The 19,857-nt window shown below is 26.0% G+C and overlaps 1 protein-coding gene across 2 annotated transcripts; it reads left to right on the top strand.

Annotated features, from left to right (window-relative positions):
- The first annotated feature begins 1,675 nt into the window (after window positions 1–1,675).
- LOC113559862 (lon protease homolog, mitochondrial-like) lies at window positions 1,676–11,253 on the top strand. Of its 2 annotated transcripts, XM_026965639.1 has the most exons (4): window positions 1,676–2,177; window positions 2,825–3,018; window positions 6,443–7,477; window positions 10,088–11,253. In XM_026965639.1, the coding sequence occupies exon 3, from the start codon at window positions 6,455–6,457 to the stop codon at window positions 7,460–7,462; it is 1,008 nt and encodes a 335-aa protein (XP_026821440.1). In that variant the 5' UTR covers window positions 1,676–2,177; window positions 2,825–3,018; window positions 6,443–6,454; the 3' UTR covers window positions 7,463–7,477; window positions 10,088–11,253. The 2 variants fall into 2 exon arrangements, with proteins under 2 accessions (XP_026821440.1, XP_026821439.1); XM_026965638.1 differs by lacking the exon at window positions 2,825–3,018 and having other exon boundaries at window positions 1,678–2,177.
- The last annotated feature ends 8,604 nt before the right edge of the window (window positions 11,254–19,857 follow it).

Genomic DNA, 19,857 nt, shown 5'->3' with positions numbered 1-19,857 from the left:
TGTAAAAAATCAAAAATCTATTATGTCAAATCTCAATACATAAATGAGACGCCTTTTTAGTTTCCTGAAATGTAGTGATTTTTACGCGCCTACTTACTTTACACTCGCACAGTGAACAATTATTTAAATAATTTATATTATATATATGATATTATAATTTATAACATAAAAAAAATTAATATTATTTAATACATTTCCTACAAGTATTAAGCAATACCAAATTAGAATTACAAAAACAATAGATCGAGAGATTTTTGGCTTGCCGTATGATGTTGATTGTAGGTACCTACTATCTAGGCAATAATATATGAATATACATTTATACCAACTAACGGGGGCAGCTAGCTATGGAGGTATATCGGAATTCGGAAAAGGTAAAATATTCCCAATACAAAATTGTTTAATATTTAATAATTTATAATTATACCCAATGTTCATGAAATTACATTTTTATCTCAGAGTTGTCTGTATAATGCAATAATTTAAAATGCGACAGGACGTTAGTTGTACCTATAATACGTACGTAATATGTATAAGGCATAAAATGTTTAAGTTGGAAATATAAAATATTGTATTGTATGCTAGAAAAATATTTTTACAGAAAAACGGAGTAAACATTATTATAAAAATAAAATAATTTATTATAGTTGGGGTGTTCTTAAAATAAAATAAAAATAGTACTCTGTTTCGTGCACTGTTACCATAAGTAAAAGTAATTTCAGAAACTCAAGTCGCACTACGAGCACGGCGTGAACTTAATAAACAGAAGGCGCTCTTGACTTTTAGTTTTGTGTCTCGAATCGTCGTAACTCGTGTTACAACAGGTTTGGAGTTTCTGACAAGTCATAAATTATAATAATATTCATTGTGCGAACAGCAGTTGATAAAGGTAAATAGGGCATAGGTACTCGGCATTCGACTTATAAGTCATAATATAGTTTATAGTATCTATTACCGGCGATACTTGGCGTGGTGGTTATGATGAATTAAACCCAATTAGGTAGGTACACTCACCGTGAAAATCGTAACATAAAAATGACAATCGTACGACCGTGTGCACGTTATAATAGTCATTATAAACGATACGATTACATTTACTGCAACAACTATCAGCTACAACAAATTACGGTATACGGTGCAATGTCCAAAATATATAATAATGCACAATCGCACAAGCAATAAACATGGCTGATATTGATTAGAAAGTACAAAACACGCGTATCTACGTGATATAATTATTATACATATATATGTTTAATCTTGATTCTTGAGTACAAGTCCAAAGTCGATAGTCGGACACGAACGAAAAAAAGACTCGGCTAGAGAATATCAGATAAGGTGGAGGAAAAGTTTCCGCGGGAAAGTTGGATGCACTGAGCGAGCCGGCCGGCCGGCCTGGTCACCGACGCCAAACAGACGCGCAGGCGGCGGCGTTGTAGAAAACCGTAGAAAATAAAACCGTCGCCGTCGAGTCGGAGAACCGTTCGGTGCGTGTACACTTCACCCCGTCGCCCCACCCGGGTACCGTCTGACTGGTGCGTGTGCGTGCGTGCTAGACCGCGTTAATGGTTGCGCGCGCGTGTGCCTGCTCGTGTATGGCGCGTACGTCGTACGCGTGCGCGACCGCGTTCGAGAGCGGCGCGCGCACTCTTGTATGTGCGTGCGTGTGTGTGTGTGACTGCGTGAGCCGTGTGCGTTCTGTTCAGTGTTTTACTATCAATCCCAAGCGGTTCTTCGCACCATTCGTACAAGCTTCGGTCGGTAGTGTTTGTAGCAGCAGTCCATTTAGTGTTAATCGCTAGTCGACTAGTTCAATCGTCTTTTCGGCGATCGTCAACCGCATTGCCATTTATTTTGCCCTCCAGTCATCGCCGTTTGAACGTTTAGCCATCGTCGCTTGCTATTCGCCGGGCTCGCAATATCAACCGTATCGCACGTGTTGTACGCGACCAAATCGTCGTCGTCCTTCCCCCCCCACTGTGCAGCAATAGTAGTAGTAGGAAGTAACCGTAGTAGTAGCGTTGTCACAGCTAAGCGGACACGATTACCGCCGAAACGGTCAACCGCGGACGAGAAAGAGTCCCGCCGACAAGTTGTATTTGTACACATACACATCCAGAATTCACCGCCGACGCAGTCGTTATTCATAAAAATAATATCGTCTACTGACTTACTGCGTAAGTATGTTTTTAGATTATTTCTAAACGATTTTCATACGTAGAAATTCTTTGGGTACGGTCTTACTGTGATCATAACCGGACGGTGCGGGGGGTGACGCCGCCGCCGCCGCAGTAGTAGTAGTCGTTGTCGTACAAACGGCGTCGTCCAGTCGAAAATCGATTCAGCGGACGCCGCGTCCGGTACAATGGTAATATGGCATTTCTTCTCGCTTCCCAGTAGGTGATGGCCTGAAACATGTTGTATACGTAATGTTGTTATTATTTTTGTTGTTGTTTGCGTGCGAAGAGGGGTGGAGTGGTGGTGCGCGCGCATTGTTGTACTCGTACGACTCGTGTCTCTGTTGACAGGTGGTGGCGAGGTGAGTGGTTTTCGAAAAATGGTTTGACTCTGTGATTGTGTAGTGCCCACGCATATGGCCATAGACATGGGTACTAGTTTCTGTTAAAAACTTAAAAAATTATGATTGTTGCATAAACGATCATCATAACTCTATGATTTTATGTTTTGCCGCTTTTGTTGGTAGATTATTATTTTATTGTTTACCATTATATTTGCATAAGTATTTAGTAAATAATTTGAGTTATTTTGTACTCTCATATTTGATATATTGAATGAAAACTGTTTTTTTTTTGTGAAATTTAAGTTGGGTTTACAGCTACATCGTCGGTCGTGCTGTTTCGAAAAGTTAAGATCTGCTCAACTGGAAATATCCTGGTAAATCATGGTTAGTCACTTTTACCACAATTGCAATGGTCTATCAGAATAAAAAGCACACGACATGACAGAAGACGTACCTATAAACCCGGCTAACTCCTATACTTACTGTTCATTATCTAGGTATATATGGTTTTTTAGTTTTAAGAACGCTGTTTTGTATTTGTATCAACCGTTACTTATTTCAATTTTTTTTTTATCATTTTACTTAAACAATTTTAGTTAAGTTATTTATTTCTGAAAATGTCTTCAGTTTGCCAGAAATAATATACAATATATTTATCATTTAAGTTGAATATTATTTTTATTAATTTAAATCATCTATTTAGTATTTCAAAATTTGAACCTTCTACAGTATTATCAATTACTTATTTAATAAAATATCTTTGATACTTATTTTAATAGATTTTAGAAACTTGATTGCTTTTAGTATTTTAATTCACCTAGTTAAAAGTATGTATGTATGTCAGGTGATAATAAAAACAATTGACTTACTGTGATAGGTTATGTAAGATTTAACCTAATTATACCAAACAATATTAATATTTGTACTCGAGCTTTTACTACAATTATTTATGAACTAGGTAGGTATTTAGAAAATACTTATTTAAAATATTTAAAAAATTATTTTACTCTTAAAACACTTTTTAAAAGTTATTTCAATAGATAATACCAATATTAAATTGTTTGTATTATAATTTATTAAAAATAACTAGGTATAATCTTAAAACTAAATTTTATACAAATAAATATGCATTAATATTATTCTGGTAAAAATCTATTAATACTAAAAAGATTAAATTAGTGAAATCAATAACTCAGCTGAACAGATAAGTTAAGCCAGGTGTTTTAATGTTATGCTTGGTTTTTTTTTTTATTATTATTAATCCGTGGCAACAAAGGCCATTGGATGGTTTTTTTATTTATTTGTAGGTTGGAGAAACGGTAGGTTGAAACACGTTTAATGCTTGGTTTTAACACGTTTTAACCTGTTTTTATCATTTCAGAAAATGCATCAAATGATAAATTGTTTTAAATCTGTGTTAATTTAAAGCTGAGTATGTCCACCATTTATTAGAATAAATTGTATTACCTTATACAACTAAAATTAATATAATTAGTTGTAAGGATTCTAAAGCAATCTGTTTTTTCTTTAAAAGATATCTCTTCAAAATGCTATCATTAATTGACAATTACATTTAATTTATTAACAGTTTCAAGCCAAAAGGATGTAAGCAACAGTTTTTTCAAGATAAATATTTTTTATATTATTTTGTAAGCACCATTCTGGTGAATTGATTTAAGATTAATCGTGTCAAAAATATTAACTGTTTGATCTTATATCAATTTTAAAAGTTAGTGACATAGACAACATCAATTAGCAAGTATGCATTTTATATGAGATTTTTAAGCGTCATTATTTTTTTTATGTGATTGGATTGCTGTTTATATTGTTTTATATTTATTGCACTTTTTTTTTTTTTGCTGGTTACAATAAAATTGTTGATAATAAAATATATGTATTAACCTATTACAATTTTTCACATTAAATATTAACATCCTAGTTCCTATAGTTTCTGATCAATGCTCATACATATTTGCACAACAAGCAAACCTAACCCTGATTATCCATCGTTCTCTCATCTTTCAACTTCTATTATACGCCACCCACTGTCATAAAGATATCGTAAATTATAAATAGAATATTGCACACCCTTATTATGGGTACACATCTACTTATAAAAAAATAAAAAACTTATTTATGAAAAAAAGCTTGGGATTCATATAAATAAATACATTTTTTCAAATTATTTTAATCTATTATATAATACACTAATATGTATAATATTAAAATTAATATGGTTATAATAATTATAAATATAAAAATTAATTTTTCTCTTATTTGTCACTCTCTTGGTCCCATTTAAGATGTTTAATCAAGGTTTTACTGTACTTAATGAATATTAAGTTTTAGTCGCCTAGATTACATTTTCGTACTATATTATATTATGTTGTTTAAGCTTACTATTACAAATATATATTCATTTTATAGCAGTTTCCTCGTATAATTATCTTATATTTAAACAAAATTACAAGTAAGTTTTGTTTAATTGCATAAGTGACCAATATTGTTTTTCTTTAATTGGTTATCATTATTCTTATATATATGATTTATTTTGGTAAGTAAAGTTTAAAAGCCATATTACATTTTATTTACTGAATGTGAATTAATAAAATAACAATTTAATATTGATAATCATTGAATTACATTTTTTTCTCAAGAACTTCGTTTTTGGTTTTAACATTAGCGTTTTGGTTTTGATCTATTTATATAATTACTTGAACTAAGCTAAGATCTTGGCTAAGATTTATGTAGCTTATAATAGGTATTAAGAAATTCTAGTTCATGAAAAGAGTTAATTCCCGGATAGTAAGAAGTATTAGTCTTATATATAACAATAATTGGGATCTAGGTAATTTCTTGATTTAATCATTACTTTCTTTGAGTGTATGAAAAAACTATAAATTAAAATAGTAATATTGGCATGTAATCATTTTTATTAAATTTATTATAATTGGGTATTTTTTTTGTAATATGTAAAAAAAAATCTGAAATTTGAAATGTTTAGGTTAGGTACTTATTCATTATTCAAGTAAGTAGTACTATATTTAATTAATAAAGATATTATTTTCCTACATGAATTACACTTTAAGTAACAGAAATTTGAATTTATTATAATAAATAATGATAAAATTAATTTTTATTGAAACATTTTTATAATTTATCTACTAGGAATTATTATTAATATTGTCTAATATTGTTGTATCTACCTAATATTACATGGGTTAGTAAGTAATAAATAAGGTGTTTAGGACACAGCATTCATAATAAGTAAACTACAATACATACAATGTTTATTTTTATTTTTGCCTAAAAATAGTGTAGTTGATCAATGATATATTTTTTAATTAGGTATAGTAAATGCTTTGTTACGTTTATTTCTTCATTGTTATTCAATTTCATTAAGTGTTTTTTTTATAAATACTTTAATGGAGTTAATTAATTGAGTGTTTCCCAACCTTTTTGTAATGGAAACCCTGCAAATTAACTGTTTTTATGGGTATGCAACCCCTAGTAATGCCTAGGTTTGTTTCACATATTACTATTAAAATAGCTGCATTAGCTTACAAACACTGCGAGTCTCGACCCATCAGAAATATCTCGCGACCATATGTAGGGAAACACTGAATTAATCTATGTTAATTATTATTTTTAATTATGCTACTTAGATATTAATACTGTAATAATGGATTATCAATAGATATATTTAGACAAAATTCCAACAATAAAAATAATATTAATAATTATTTGTTTGGAAATTATTTTATTTGTTGAGTTATACAAAATATACTATGTATGAACTATTCAATATACATTTTTTACTATATATAAAATATTCACATACTTAATTTATGTATCTGTTTAAAAATAATTTGATATTTTATGGTCACCTAATTTTTTTTAATTATTCATATATTTTTATAGATACCATACAAAATGGATCAAGAAGGCAATAATGGTAGAAGAAGAAGCTCAAGGTTGGCTGCAAGAGGCATAATGACTACACCAAAAACAGAAATTACTGTAAAAAAGACTTTAAAGAGTTCTGAAAAACCTAAACGATCAAAACGTAAAACTACTGAAGAAACAATTGAATTGCCTGAAGCTAAAAAAACTAAAACTGAAGATAAGATATCTTCTGATAAGGTTGATAATCCAGGAGAAAATGAAACTAACAATGTTGATAATGTCGAAAATGATATTTCTGGTATTTCACCAATGGATGTTGAAAATAATGTCTCTGGTATTTCACCAATGGATGCTGATATTGTTGAAACCAATATGATACCATCATCTGATGAGAAAAAAGATTTACCAACAATTGAGGAGAAGACTGATGTATCGCTTGAAGATTCTAAAGATCAAAAAGTTGTTGAAAAACTTCCAGTTACTAACGATGAAAAAGAAAAGGATAAAACGTCAGTGGAAATTGAAGATAAAAAATCTGAAATTACAGAAGAAGTTATTAAAATAAAAGATCCTGAAATAACTGAAAAACCGGAGAATGATGTATCTCAAGATGAGCCTAAACAAGAACCAGTAGCTTTGGAAAATAGCAATGGTAAAAACAATGAAAAAAAAACAGTTGAGTCGGTGGAAGACATTGTAAATAACGATATTGGACTTTGTGTAGCAACTAAAGATATTGTAACACCAAATGGTGATACTGATGAACAAGTCAAGTCTACAAATGGTGATCAATCAATCACAGAAAAAGAGGCCTTAGAACCTATCAAAGTTCTCCTTGATGATACTAACCATGTTGAAACAGATTTAAAAGCTGTAACTACTACAACTGCCATCACCACCAACAATGATGTACCAATTGTTGAACAAGTTGAAAAGGAGCTAGATAAAGCTGCCGACAATGTAGTTGATAATATAAGTGTATCAGCTGATGACAATGCACCAAATGTGGACCAGTTATCAACAGTTGTGTCCTAATTTTTGCCATTATTTGTAAGTATTGATTAAAAAATAATGATCTCCGACATAATTAATTCTTATAGGTACCTATATTATTATTTATCATTTGTTATTGTATACAAATGAAAGAAATAAAAGATATATATTACTATCTCAAAAAAAAAAAAAAAAAATTTGTATCATTGATTTATATTAATCAGATAAGCAATGCTATAGTAATTAAAGTTGACTGAATAGGTACTATTAGTTGATTTTTCTATCATTGGTATGTGTGATATTATGAACGTCCGCATTGGTAAATGGTGAATGTCTTAGTATACCTTATAAATTGGTAAATGTTAAAAATTAAAATAATATAAACATTTACTAGTGGGTGTTGACATTCACAACATGGTTTTGGTAAAAGTATGTATTAGCACATATTATTATGGCACTATAGTTGAATATATAATATAAAATAGAAATAACATATGTTAAATTAAATTAACAAACTATTATTATTATTTAAATTATGATTATTTTACTAAACAAAAAATTATTTTTAAGGAAGCATAACATGGAAGTGATCCAGATATAATAAGAGTAGTTGGGTAAGGTAGTTAAACATTTTATCAAAATTGACAACTTGTACAATACCTTATACTGCATAGGTACTAGTTAGTATAAGGTACTGTGTTATTATTGTAACTTTTGTAACTTCCGTTATCCCCAAATTAGATTAAATAATAGATATCAGCATTACCAACATTCACCATTATCTTTTTATTAATGTCGACATTCACTAGTGAATATTTACTAACAGTAAAAATTTAATCAATATACCAACATTCACAATAACTTATGTACATAGATATAAAAAAGCAAGTAAAACTTCTTTTATATTGACATTGGCCATTTGTTGTCGTAATACAAAAAATGTTTTGTTAAAATTTTATAATTTTGTTTTCAAATTTTTTAGTGTTGTAAGGAAAATAGGGTTGTAAAGTAGTGAGTACCATTCTGCTGTATAGCTAGGTGTTGTATGGGTTATTAGATATGTTAATTAATTAAATTTGAATTATTTATTACTGTTTTAGTAATTTATTTTAATATTGGTATAACGGTAGATTAATAAAATTGTTATGTCATTATGTATTGCAAAAATTCAAAATATATGTGTAAGTTTTTATTATCGTGAATAATGTTTTTAAATTATAACAACAACATAATTAACATCATCAAAATATGTAATTTGGTCAACATTTTACCTTCAAATGTCCATTAAAAATTATCAAGTTTATATATTTTATTTTAATTTTTTCTTCTTATTATTAAAAGTATATAGAACATTTTTACTTTTAACCATCTAAAGTTTAAAGTATCAAGTAGATTTACTTTCCTGTCGGAAAATATATCGAAGTTGAAAATTTAAGCTTTGTTACTGCTTCTTAAGGTTACAACACACACACACACATATACAGTAATAAATACCTTTTAAAATAAAAAAAGAAAGTAGATAAATGCTCTGCTATACAGTATATATTAAGCAATCCTTACTATTGACTATTAAGAAATAAGTCACTGTAATATATTTTATTAATTTGAAGTTTAAATCTAAGCATTTTTACTACCTCAAAAAGTGATAACAAACAGAAAAAATCTTATATGAGTGTGTTTACAAAATTGAAAATAATTATAAAAATTATCACTTAAACACTTTTTACATGACCCAGTACTACCATGTTATTTTTGTACATCACTTATTATTATTTAAAATTCCTTAATTATATACTAGTTTTTCTAAACAAAACAAATTGCAAGATATGTCATTTTACACTGTTATTTGTTGTCAGTCTATTATATATCATTCATATACTGTAATGTTTTCACTAATTATAAATTTATAATAGTAATAAAACTATTTTGTAAATAAAACTTCAATTTTCTATTTATAATATTATATCATTAATCACGTTATATAAAATAAAATTGTATTTTTATAAAAATAATTTGTTCATATTAATGATCATGTCCCTTGACAATCCCAATATTCCTTCACCGTTGCTTATCTGTTAAATATATAATCAATCAATCATAAAGAGTACCTATCTATCAAGTTTTTATTTTATGTTGTACTCTATAACAAGTTCATGATATTTTAAATATGTATTTTGATTTGGCATCATAATATAATAGTATAATACATACTAGAAGTGTATTTCTTGGTTTAACTGTACTTTTCATCATCATTTTTTTGAAAATGTTATTGTATCAACTTGCTTATCATTTAATTTGCAAGATAATTTGTTTAAAAAAATAGTTTTAATAAATAAATAGTAATAATAAATTTTAAATCACTTATTCTGCAATTGTATTTAATTTTAATCTTGTATATTTGTTTCTTTACGTATTCTTTACAAAAGTTATAAACGTTTTTGCTTAGTCGAAACTAAAATTAGTTTGAAAAATTAAATATTTTTTCTTTATTACTGTATATAAAATAAAAGATAACTGAAATATTTTGAAGCCAAAGGTTTACTTTTATTTGTGATGAAATTAACAATAATGAGTTAAATTTTATATTAACATATTTTTTGTAGAACATTTATTGATAATTTTTTTTTTTAATATTTTATTAATTATTTTATTTTTATTTTCTTACAGGTTTTATAATGAAGAACATTTAGACTTGCATTGACTTTCTACTGATAATATTTTATAACCGTGCTCAGTAGTTAACATATTCTTATTTTGTTTCTTTCCTTAACTTTATATACAATTTTATAAATAAGGATTGTAGTAAATATTTGGAAATATATATGTTAATTGTACTTTGCCAAATGGCCATCACGAAAACTCATCATTTTTTTATGTAGAATTTATACAAAATTTATGTTGAAAGATTACTTATAATTTATAGTATTAAAAAAAATTAAATTGTATTTATATAACTAAAAAATTGGATAAAATAATTTTGGTACTTATATTTTAAGCATATTTTTGGTTTGTATGTGTAATATTGTCATTGTTTATTTTTTTATTTGATGAAAAACTTGAACTTAATTTAATGTCCATTTAATGGCATTTTCAATTGTAAAATGAATACTGTTGTCAGTGTTCATAATTTGCTAATTACATCATGGTTTTTTTTATTGAAAAATGTTAATAAAATTGTTAAAAAGTTATCATTAATATTAAAATAAACAAAATAAGTGTACTGCTGATAAATTTCTTTTAATTTTATAAGCAATCATTTTATAATTTATCATACAAGATGTGTAAATAATTAAAATTGTATAAGTAAGTGACATTTAAAATTTTTTTTTAGGAATTATTAGTGAAGTATCTTATATTAGAAGTGTTTTTCTTTTTAAATTATTAAATAAATTATCATAATATTCCGTGTTTTTTTTTTCTGTACAAAAAGTTAAAATTTTATTTAATATTGGATGTGTTTGTACTTTTTGTTTGAAATATTATTTATAAAACATTTTTGTTGTGATCTTGAACACATGAGTGTTAATGTTTTATTTTAAAATCTATATATTTTTACCTCTTTCTATATTATTGTTTTACCAATTTAATACTGCTGTGGGACCTAAGGAAGGTACCTTACATATTGTATTCCTATATATTGAAATATATTTGATGTAAAGTGGTAGACTTTACAAATTTATTCTTAAGATGTATAAAGTTCAAGCAAATTTTGCAAGTTTATTTTAAATGAATTTTTGATTATGCTCATAAGTATATGTACTAAAATTCTGTAGATTTTTATTCTGTAATATGTATAATGGTAATTCTATAAAAACATATTAATTTACAAACAATTGATATTTCATTAAGCTAATCATTTATTTATAATTGAATTAGTTTTTATTTAAAATACGTTATTTGCAGATACCTATACTTGATTTAAATTTAAATAGCATGTATTCAAAAACAAAATTAGTATCAATAATTATTGATTAACTACTATTAATTCTCTACTACGTGTAGTACAATAATGTAATACAAATACCTTCTGTGGTTGTCTACATGTATGAGGGCTATAGAACTGATAGTATTGTTAAATATAATTGATTGAATTGATTTTACTTGACAATATTATGTCTTTAATCAATGTTAAAATTACTTTATTTATGTTTATGAATTACATTTTTTAAATTTAATCTATAACTTGCATAGTAAAAATCTTAAAATGTAACTTTGTGTACACGGTTATATCTATACTATTGTATAATTTAATACATTGTACAAGACTGTATCCAGTACCTGCCTACTTTAATAGGACTGATGAAATATTATCAAGATAGATAAACAATATTGTTTCTCAATTTTGATGTAAATTATTTTTATGTTTATTATCAATATTAGTTCAATATTTTGTTAATTCGTTAATAAAATTGTCTATCATTTTTATTTAATTTTTATTCATTTAAATAAAAACAAATTTTGTTCAAGATCAAATAAAAAATTACATTTATATGATTTTAATACATGTATTATCTTTAACAAAGTGGTGAACTTCATCATTTCTAAAAATAATATTTTCTAAAATAAAATGATTTCAACTATTTCTCTAATAATTGTATTAAGTGCTAATAATTTTTAATTAGACATTTAGATTGAAACTTTTAAATATATTTTTATTATCACTTAATATAGAATAATATGTACTATAAAGTACCTAGTCTGAATGGGTTAAATGTTTATGAACTGATAATAGAATACAAGATATGGTCCTTTAAAATCTCATGATTGAAGCATTCCAATGACCAGTACTCAAAAAGTATACCAAAATAAGTAAACAAAAAAATGTAATTCCACGGGTATTAAAACCTCGGTTGTCTTATAAAAATTTACCTAATCATGCTGCAGCCTGCAGAAACCAAATTTTTAAATTATAATTAAATAATTATTCCCCCATACATTTCAAATCATATTCTTTACATACATCTCTATATTCCTACATTCACTGAAACAGCCAAGCTACTCTTTATCTCTATCCCTAATCCCCGAGGTTGCTCAAGTGACAATGATGCTGAGACCTTATATATTAAATTTAAAATATAAATCCTAAGACCTTATTAACTAATATTCATACCTATGAATGGTTTTTTTTCCTTCACATCTTCAAGCTACTGTTTATAATTGTTCTATTTTTTTATGCTTATTTGTACTATATAAACTGTATATGAACAGATTTCATAGGTACCTAGTTTATAATTATCTAAATGAAAAAATATTAATAATGTAATCTCTTACCTATAAAACGCACATGTCAGGTACTTAAAGTTGTATTCCAAAAAGCATATTTCGCTCACCGGATATCTGTTTTTGCACTGTTTAAAATTGCAGATTTCTTGCATTTAAAATTGTACTAAATTTAAGGCGCCTTCACAGCTTATCATGAAACGTGATTTCTTGAAAAATATTTTAGTCCAGTGATTGGTTGAATCGCTTTCTTTACCAGTGGTTACCAATCATTTTCGTTCTGAATACTTTACATACCTATACCGTTTATATTGTAAATTTGAGCTGAAATGTACCACGGTCTTAGAATAATAGGTTTGGCAAGGTAACGCTTGAATGATGTTTTTATCACGGTAAAAATCCGAATCTAGCATAGTGCTGCGCTCTAGAAGTTTATTGTACACACGCTAATGTATTGATTGTATATAGAACATATGCTTACCATAGGTTAATGATAATAATTAAAGTTTAAAATTTGACGATTATTTATTACATCTATATTTATTATTATTAATTATTGTATATATATATATGTATGTATTTGTGAGTATGTGTTTATAACACTGTTAATAATTTTTTTAACATTAAATACAAACAGTATATTTTCAATGATTGATAATCATTGAATATAAATTTATAAATAACCAGTAAAGAATAATGTTACAAACATGATATATGTAACATGATATACATGTTACAAATTTTATTATTATACAACACTTATTAAGTACAAGATTACGTAACGCAAAAATAGTTTTATAAATAATTATAATATTACATTTTGGTTTATTTATGGTTAATACAAAATGTCTCGGTTTTAATGTAATAAACAGACAGTCTGACATCCGTAGTATGTCGTGCGGTAGACGCTTCGAATGATATGCAAAATCCCAAGATATTAATGGATTTTACGGTCCCACGACCATTTGACACACAATTACTGATGTTCATCAAAAATATCTTGTAAAAAATATTATAACTATTATTCAAGGTTTCGTGATACCCTTTCCGCACCAGAATAAATGAGATAGTAGGCCCAATGTGATCACTGATCTCTGTGTCACACCTTATAACTAGGGCTCGGATTTATATGTAAATACATATTTTTACTGTGACTTGATAAATTAATTTAGGTAAGTGATAAGTTCGTTTCGAGAAATTTTCAATGAAATTAACTATATTTTATTTTACATGTTTTTAGTGTTTTTACATATTTTGCCATAAGTACATGTTTATACATATTTCTCAAAATAATAATTTATATAAATTTTCCTAGATATTTCGACAATTTGTTCACTAAGTGATCTATTTAACGTATTTAGCACGCGCATTTCATCGAATAGCAGAAACCACTCGATCAAAATTTACAAAAATAGATAAATTAATACCTACCGTTAAAAAGATATTTTTAAAAGCTCCTAGCCGTATCGAAATATTTAAAAATATGTACCCAGATTTAAGCTTCCTCCACAAAAATTGTAAACTTGGTTAAATGTCGCTAATTATTATGTTCTTTTGAGTTTGAAAATTTAAAAATACATGTCATCATAATTTGTAATCAAGATAATTAATATTTTTATTTTTTAGCTTTTTTTTATTTATATTTTATAATTTTTAATACGTTTTTTAAAAAAAATTTACTAATCATATTAGTATTATGAGTTTTTTAGCACATATTTATGTACATATTTTGGTTTCATAAATACATATAAATTCGAGCCCTACTTATAATGTATAATCGTCGGTAGGTATAAAGCCATAATATCGAATATAATACGTACAATACAACAATTGGCGTAGACCAAAATGGATTTTATTTTAAAATAAATAATAATTTTACATATTTTTATTATTTATGTAATACTTAGGTGATGTAATACTTCCACAATAAACATAAATATTAATTAATAACAATTACCAATTAATCAATTTTTATAACAATACCTAACATTTTTACATGTACCTACCTATCAGCTATCGCTTATTATGGTATATTTGTATTTTTGTGAATATTTTAGTTTTACAATGATATGCGTTGGTTTTTTTTAAGTTTCTGACGTCAATTTTAAGAGCTATAAAATGTAAAGATACTCCAATTTTTAATTTTGAGAGGTAGTTTTTGTTGAAAATCTAATATACCTATTACCTATAATACACAATAAAAGTTTACGATAATTTCAAACATTTTGTAATTCATTTGCTATTATTTGATGTATAATTTTTATAATTTAAATACCTACCTATAGTTTTCTTAGAGTTCTTGTTATTTGTTAAAGTGGAACTTTCAGAAAAATTCACCTCTTCTTGCTCGAACTTATTATAATTAATTGTCTAAAATATGATACGCAATTTTCAGAGTTTACATGTTTTATTTTTTTTAAATGATTTTGTGTTGAGAAGAGTAAAAAAATTGACTTATTAATATCTCTTTTAAAACTAAAGATCTCAAACTATTACGTATAATCGTACAACTATAATTTGTCAACTTATCAGTATTCATCATAATTTTTCGGTTGAATTTTCTTATTTTGAGTAAAATTTGTTTTTATTAAATGAAATTATTATTATTATTATTATTATTATTTACAAATTGTGTCCAAGTATTGATCTTTTTTAATAATAGAGACAAAACTAACATAGCGTAAGAAAATCGATCTACCAAAATGAGAAAATGTTCGTCTAGTTTGGGGTAGAAAAAATATATATGATATATTTTCTTAGCAAATTCTGAAAATAAAATATTGACTTATAATAAATTAACTACAAAATTATGCTAGTATATTATGAAAATTTCATATCAAATTGTAGTACCTAAATAAATTACAAAATCGTTGTAAAAACTCAAGTCTCGAGTGGTGGGCTATTGCAAACTTTAAAAGTTTGCTAATTTTGCAAACTGCGTGGAATATTGAAATATAGTAGTAAATAAAATACAAATGTTTTCAAAACGTTCTTATAGTCTATATTCTATGATACTATAATCTATAGTTAATGGCTAATGCCCTAATTATTTAATGATACATTTTTAAAAATGTAATAAAAGATTTTTCATACATTAGTATAATAGTAAAATAACATTCCAAATTGGTAAAATATTTTTAGTGATTTGAAGTTTTAATTTCGATTAAATTGGATTTTTAAATGAAAATTATTATTTTTCCTTGAATAATTTTAATTATTATTATGTTGTAATTTAAAAAGTTTTAATTTGTTACAGAAATTTGAAAAATCAAAAAATTACTTACCTATATATTATTTAATTAATTAATAATATGAATAGCAAAAATATGTTTTATAAATATTTATTATCATCAGGCTCTGATTAATACAATTGTAGGCCCTATGCAAAGCCGTAACTGAACGAGAGTTCAGGGGTCCGGACCCCAAGCATTTTTTTAAAATAGAAACATTTTATAGTGGTGAATAAAGTTAATTGACTATACATTTTCAGTATTTATATTAAAAAAAATGTTGGTCATAATATGTACTTATATACGAGCAGGGCCGGACTGGAAAGGTTTCGGCCCATTATTCTCTGTATGCAATCGGCCCAATTTCCCACATTTAACGGCCAACTTAAACTAACAAAATATTAAATTGTTCTCAATAGTATTTCTACCTTCACTAACATTTTATAAGAATTAGGATTTAGGAACTTTTTCTGTGTTGATTACAAAGAAAATGTAAAATATATCAATACATAGGTATAAAACAGTAACACCGAGTAGCAGTATGAAAAATTAAATCTTATAATTATATATTTATGTAATTATGTGTACGATAATAATTTAGATAATGTATTGGATGAGTTTTTAATAATGTCCAAAACTCCAAAATATCTTCAAACTTTAAATCATCTAATATTTCTTTTTCTACAGATATTAATAAAAAAGCATTCAATCGATCATTAGATAATGAAGCACGTAGACAAGTTTTGATAATTTTTAATTTGTTAAATACATACTTGTTTACAATTAACCTGAGTGGCTGAGTCACAATATTTCCACAAGCACGGCACTAGAATTTTTTCCAGGGAAGGCAGAGTGGGGCAAATATTTTTTTTACACGGGCTAAGGTTTTTTCAGCAATCTGAATGAGGTTATTTAAATAAAATATACATATTTTCGTATCATATAACATAACATAATATAGCTATTAGCTATATAGTACAAACTTTTGAATAATTAAAAATGTTTTAAGAATAATTATATCAAATATTTTTTATGTACCTTATGTAAGAAGATTTTTAATCACAGACCTTCAAAAACTATAAATTAATAATGATGTGCACAAAAATGACAATTTTTTTATTACTTTAATATTACATACCTTTGTGAATGAATGATTATGTTTTTTTTACTTACATTTCATAAATATAAATTAAAGTAATTGTGTTTAGTAGTGAACAGATGAATTTGTTTAACTCAACTATAATGCAACGATTTGTGATACATTAGTTTGTTTATTTTCATCTAGTAATTAGTACTCAATAAAGGTAACAATAAAAAAATAAAAGATTTTTTACAAATTTCAAAACATATTTTATTGAAATTGCTGTAAATTTGTTCCTTATTAGACAATACTAGTAAATAGTTAATCCATGATAGAAAAACCTAAGATGTTATTTGTTCAAACTTAATTAATTCAATTATTATAATTTATAATGTTTTATGACTTTATTATATCGTACATATTTTTCAGTGGGGAGGGGGGTAGAGCAATACCTCGCCGCCTCTTGGCGCCGTGCCTGTATTTCCACAATTCCACTGTGTTTTTGTGATAATCCTGCCAACTGCCGAACGCTCCGTAAACTTGTATTGATTCGTATTATTGGCATAAAATATAAGCCCTTGCATAATTAGATTGACTAATATTTATACATTTATTTTAAATAACCGTAGTACGCGGCTCACTGGGCTGTAGAATAGTAATAATACAAGTAACTATGTCATAACTCATATAAGTAAAACAATATTTATTTAAATATAATATGTTTGTATTGTAAGAAACTTGCCGAATAATGATGATCTATAAAACAAACAACACAATCTAACAAATGACAAATATTTATTCATACCAATTACCAATGACCTTATACAAGATTTAAATAACACTTTGACCACAGGAACATATAATATAAGGGCAATGATGTTATACTTTCCAAATTAAACAATACGTCCCTAGAATTCCTGTTGAAATTAAAATGTATAATATGGCATATGCATAATATATATAATACAGAATACAGAATACACTATTACATTTATATACATTTTACCAGTTGATGATCTACAACGTCACATTGTCACAGTATCTACTCAATAGTATCACAATACATCATGCATAATAATATAATGATAATAATTAGTCATTCATAATGCCTCAATATAGTCGGGTGAGTTAGAATTTCCAGTCGGTGTGTTGGTTGTTGATACTCGATACTATAGCAAGCTCGGATTAAGACCTCCGGGGACCCAGGAGCCAATACATAGGTAGTTGTAGGCCCTCGTCAATGAAAACAATTCTTTAAAATTATATAAATGTATATAATAAGAACTTTATTAGATCTTCAATAATTACAGTATTATTAACATTTCACGTAATCTAAATGTTGATATGCAAATATGCCCAAGTATACAATGAATATTATACAATATTTAATAATAATTTTTAAATTATTTTTGTATTAAGTTACATGCTGTCAAAAGTTCCGGACACAATCGAAATTTTCGCCAAATATTTAAAATTTTCAAAATATCTTAAAACTTTTTAAGCTATTTATAGAAATGTTGAATTTTTAATATTTTTTACATGAATGTTAATAAAAAAAATATTTAAAGGGTCAAATTTTTAAAAATTAATATAAATATTAACTATTTTGATATCTGGTTAATTTTTTTAAAAATTCAGTAAAAATTTTTTACATATACATTTAATAAAAGTATACATTTTGTATATATTTGTCAAAACCACAAAAATTACTAACTACAGTATTTTTATATAAAATCTTTAATTTTTATAGTAAAGATTTGAAAATTGTATATAATACTGCTTATATGTATTTCATACTAAAACTAACAAATTGTTTTTAAAATTCAAATTTTAAGATTTTGTAATTGTCAAAATTTTATAACATATATCACTGAAATTATTTTAATATGTAAGAAAATTTACTTGTTTTTTTTTTTTATTAAAAGTTAAGAATTATTTTTCACCAATAGACAGCTCTGTTAAAATTTATCATTAATGTATTTTGATGACTAACGTATTATAAGTAAACCTTTTTATTTAACAAGTAATCACCAGATACCTACAAATAATACAAACATACAAATAATTACTATTACATAATTTCTATCAATGACTTCTTTCTGAATTATTTTATTTTATTAAATTTCATGAAATTTGACATTTATGTTTTTAAATAAGATAATATATCTATAAAGGGTAATCTATAATAGGTGCTCTTAAATTATAGTGATTTTAAAATAATAACACATATTTTCAAAACAATCATATACATTTACAATTTTACAATTTTTTTAATGATTGATAAAAAATATTTTAATAATGTATAACACATTTTATTATTATTATAAAATTCTTGTTATATTAGGGGTTAAAATAATAATTATCATATTTAAATAATATTATAGAAAGGATGAAATCTAACTGAAGTGAAACTTCTTTACAGAGGGTACAAAAAAAAAGACGATGGTCTTTTATTAATATTATTATTATTTTATTAGTTAAAAATAAATAATAAAAAATTACTTATTATAATAAATTATAAAATTAAAAAAATTAAAAAAATACAGTTCTATTGAAAATAAAATTGTTAAGTGTGTTCTTTTTATTTTATTCCAATACACACCTAATATCAGTTGCATGACTGAAAGAAGTTTCACTTCATCCGCGCGTACTTGTTACACGTACAGTTTTTTGTTTCAACTTTATAAATTATATTAATATTTATAATACTTGTACATTATTATAACTAAGGGCAACACTTATATGCATTCACATATTTTTATTGATTGGTAAAAAATAGCTAGTTTATACCAACATTTATTTCATAACCTAATGATGCTGTATATAAAATTTTATTTTGCATATTTATGATTTTAAGACTTGAAAAATCAAGAATCACTAATTATTTATTTCACTCATAAAAGTTA

The sequence above is a fragment of the Rhopalosiphum maidis genome, chromosome 3, assembly GCF_003676215.2.
Source record: "Rhopalosiphum maidis isolate BTI-1 chromosome 3, ASM367621v3, whole genome shotgun sequence".
NCBI lineage: Eukaryota > Metazoa > Arthropoda > Insecta > Hemiptera > Aphididae > Rhopalosiphum > Rhopalosiphum maidis.
The sequence above is the reverse complement of the archived record's forward strand: the minus strand, read 5'-3'. Positions and strand labels throughout refer to the sequence as shown.

Coding starts and splice junctions, on each gene's coding strand:
- LOC113559862 (XM_026965639.1), top strand. CDS start 6,455: ATGGATCAAGAAGGCAATAATGGTAGAAGAAGAAGCTCAAGGTTGGCT.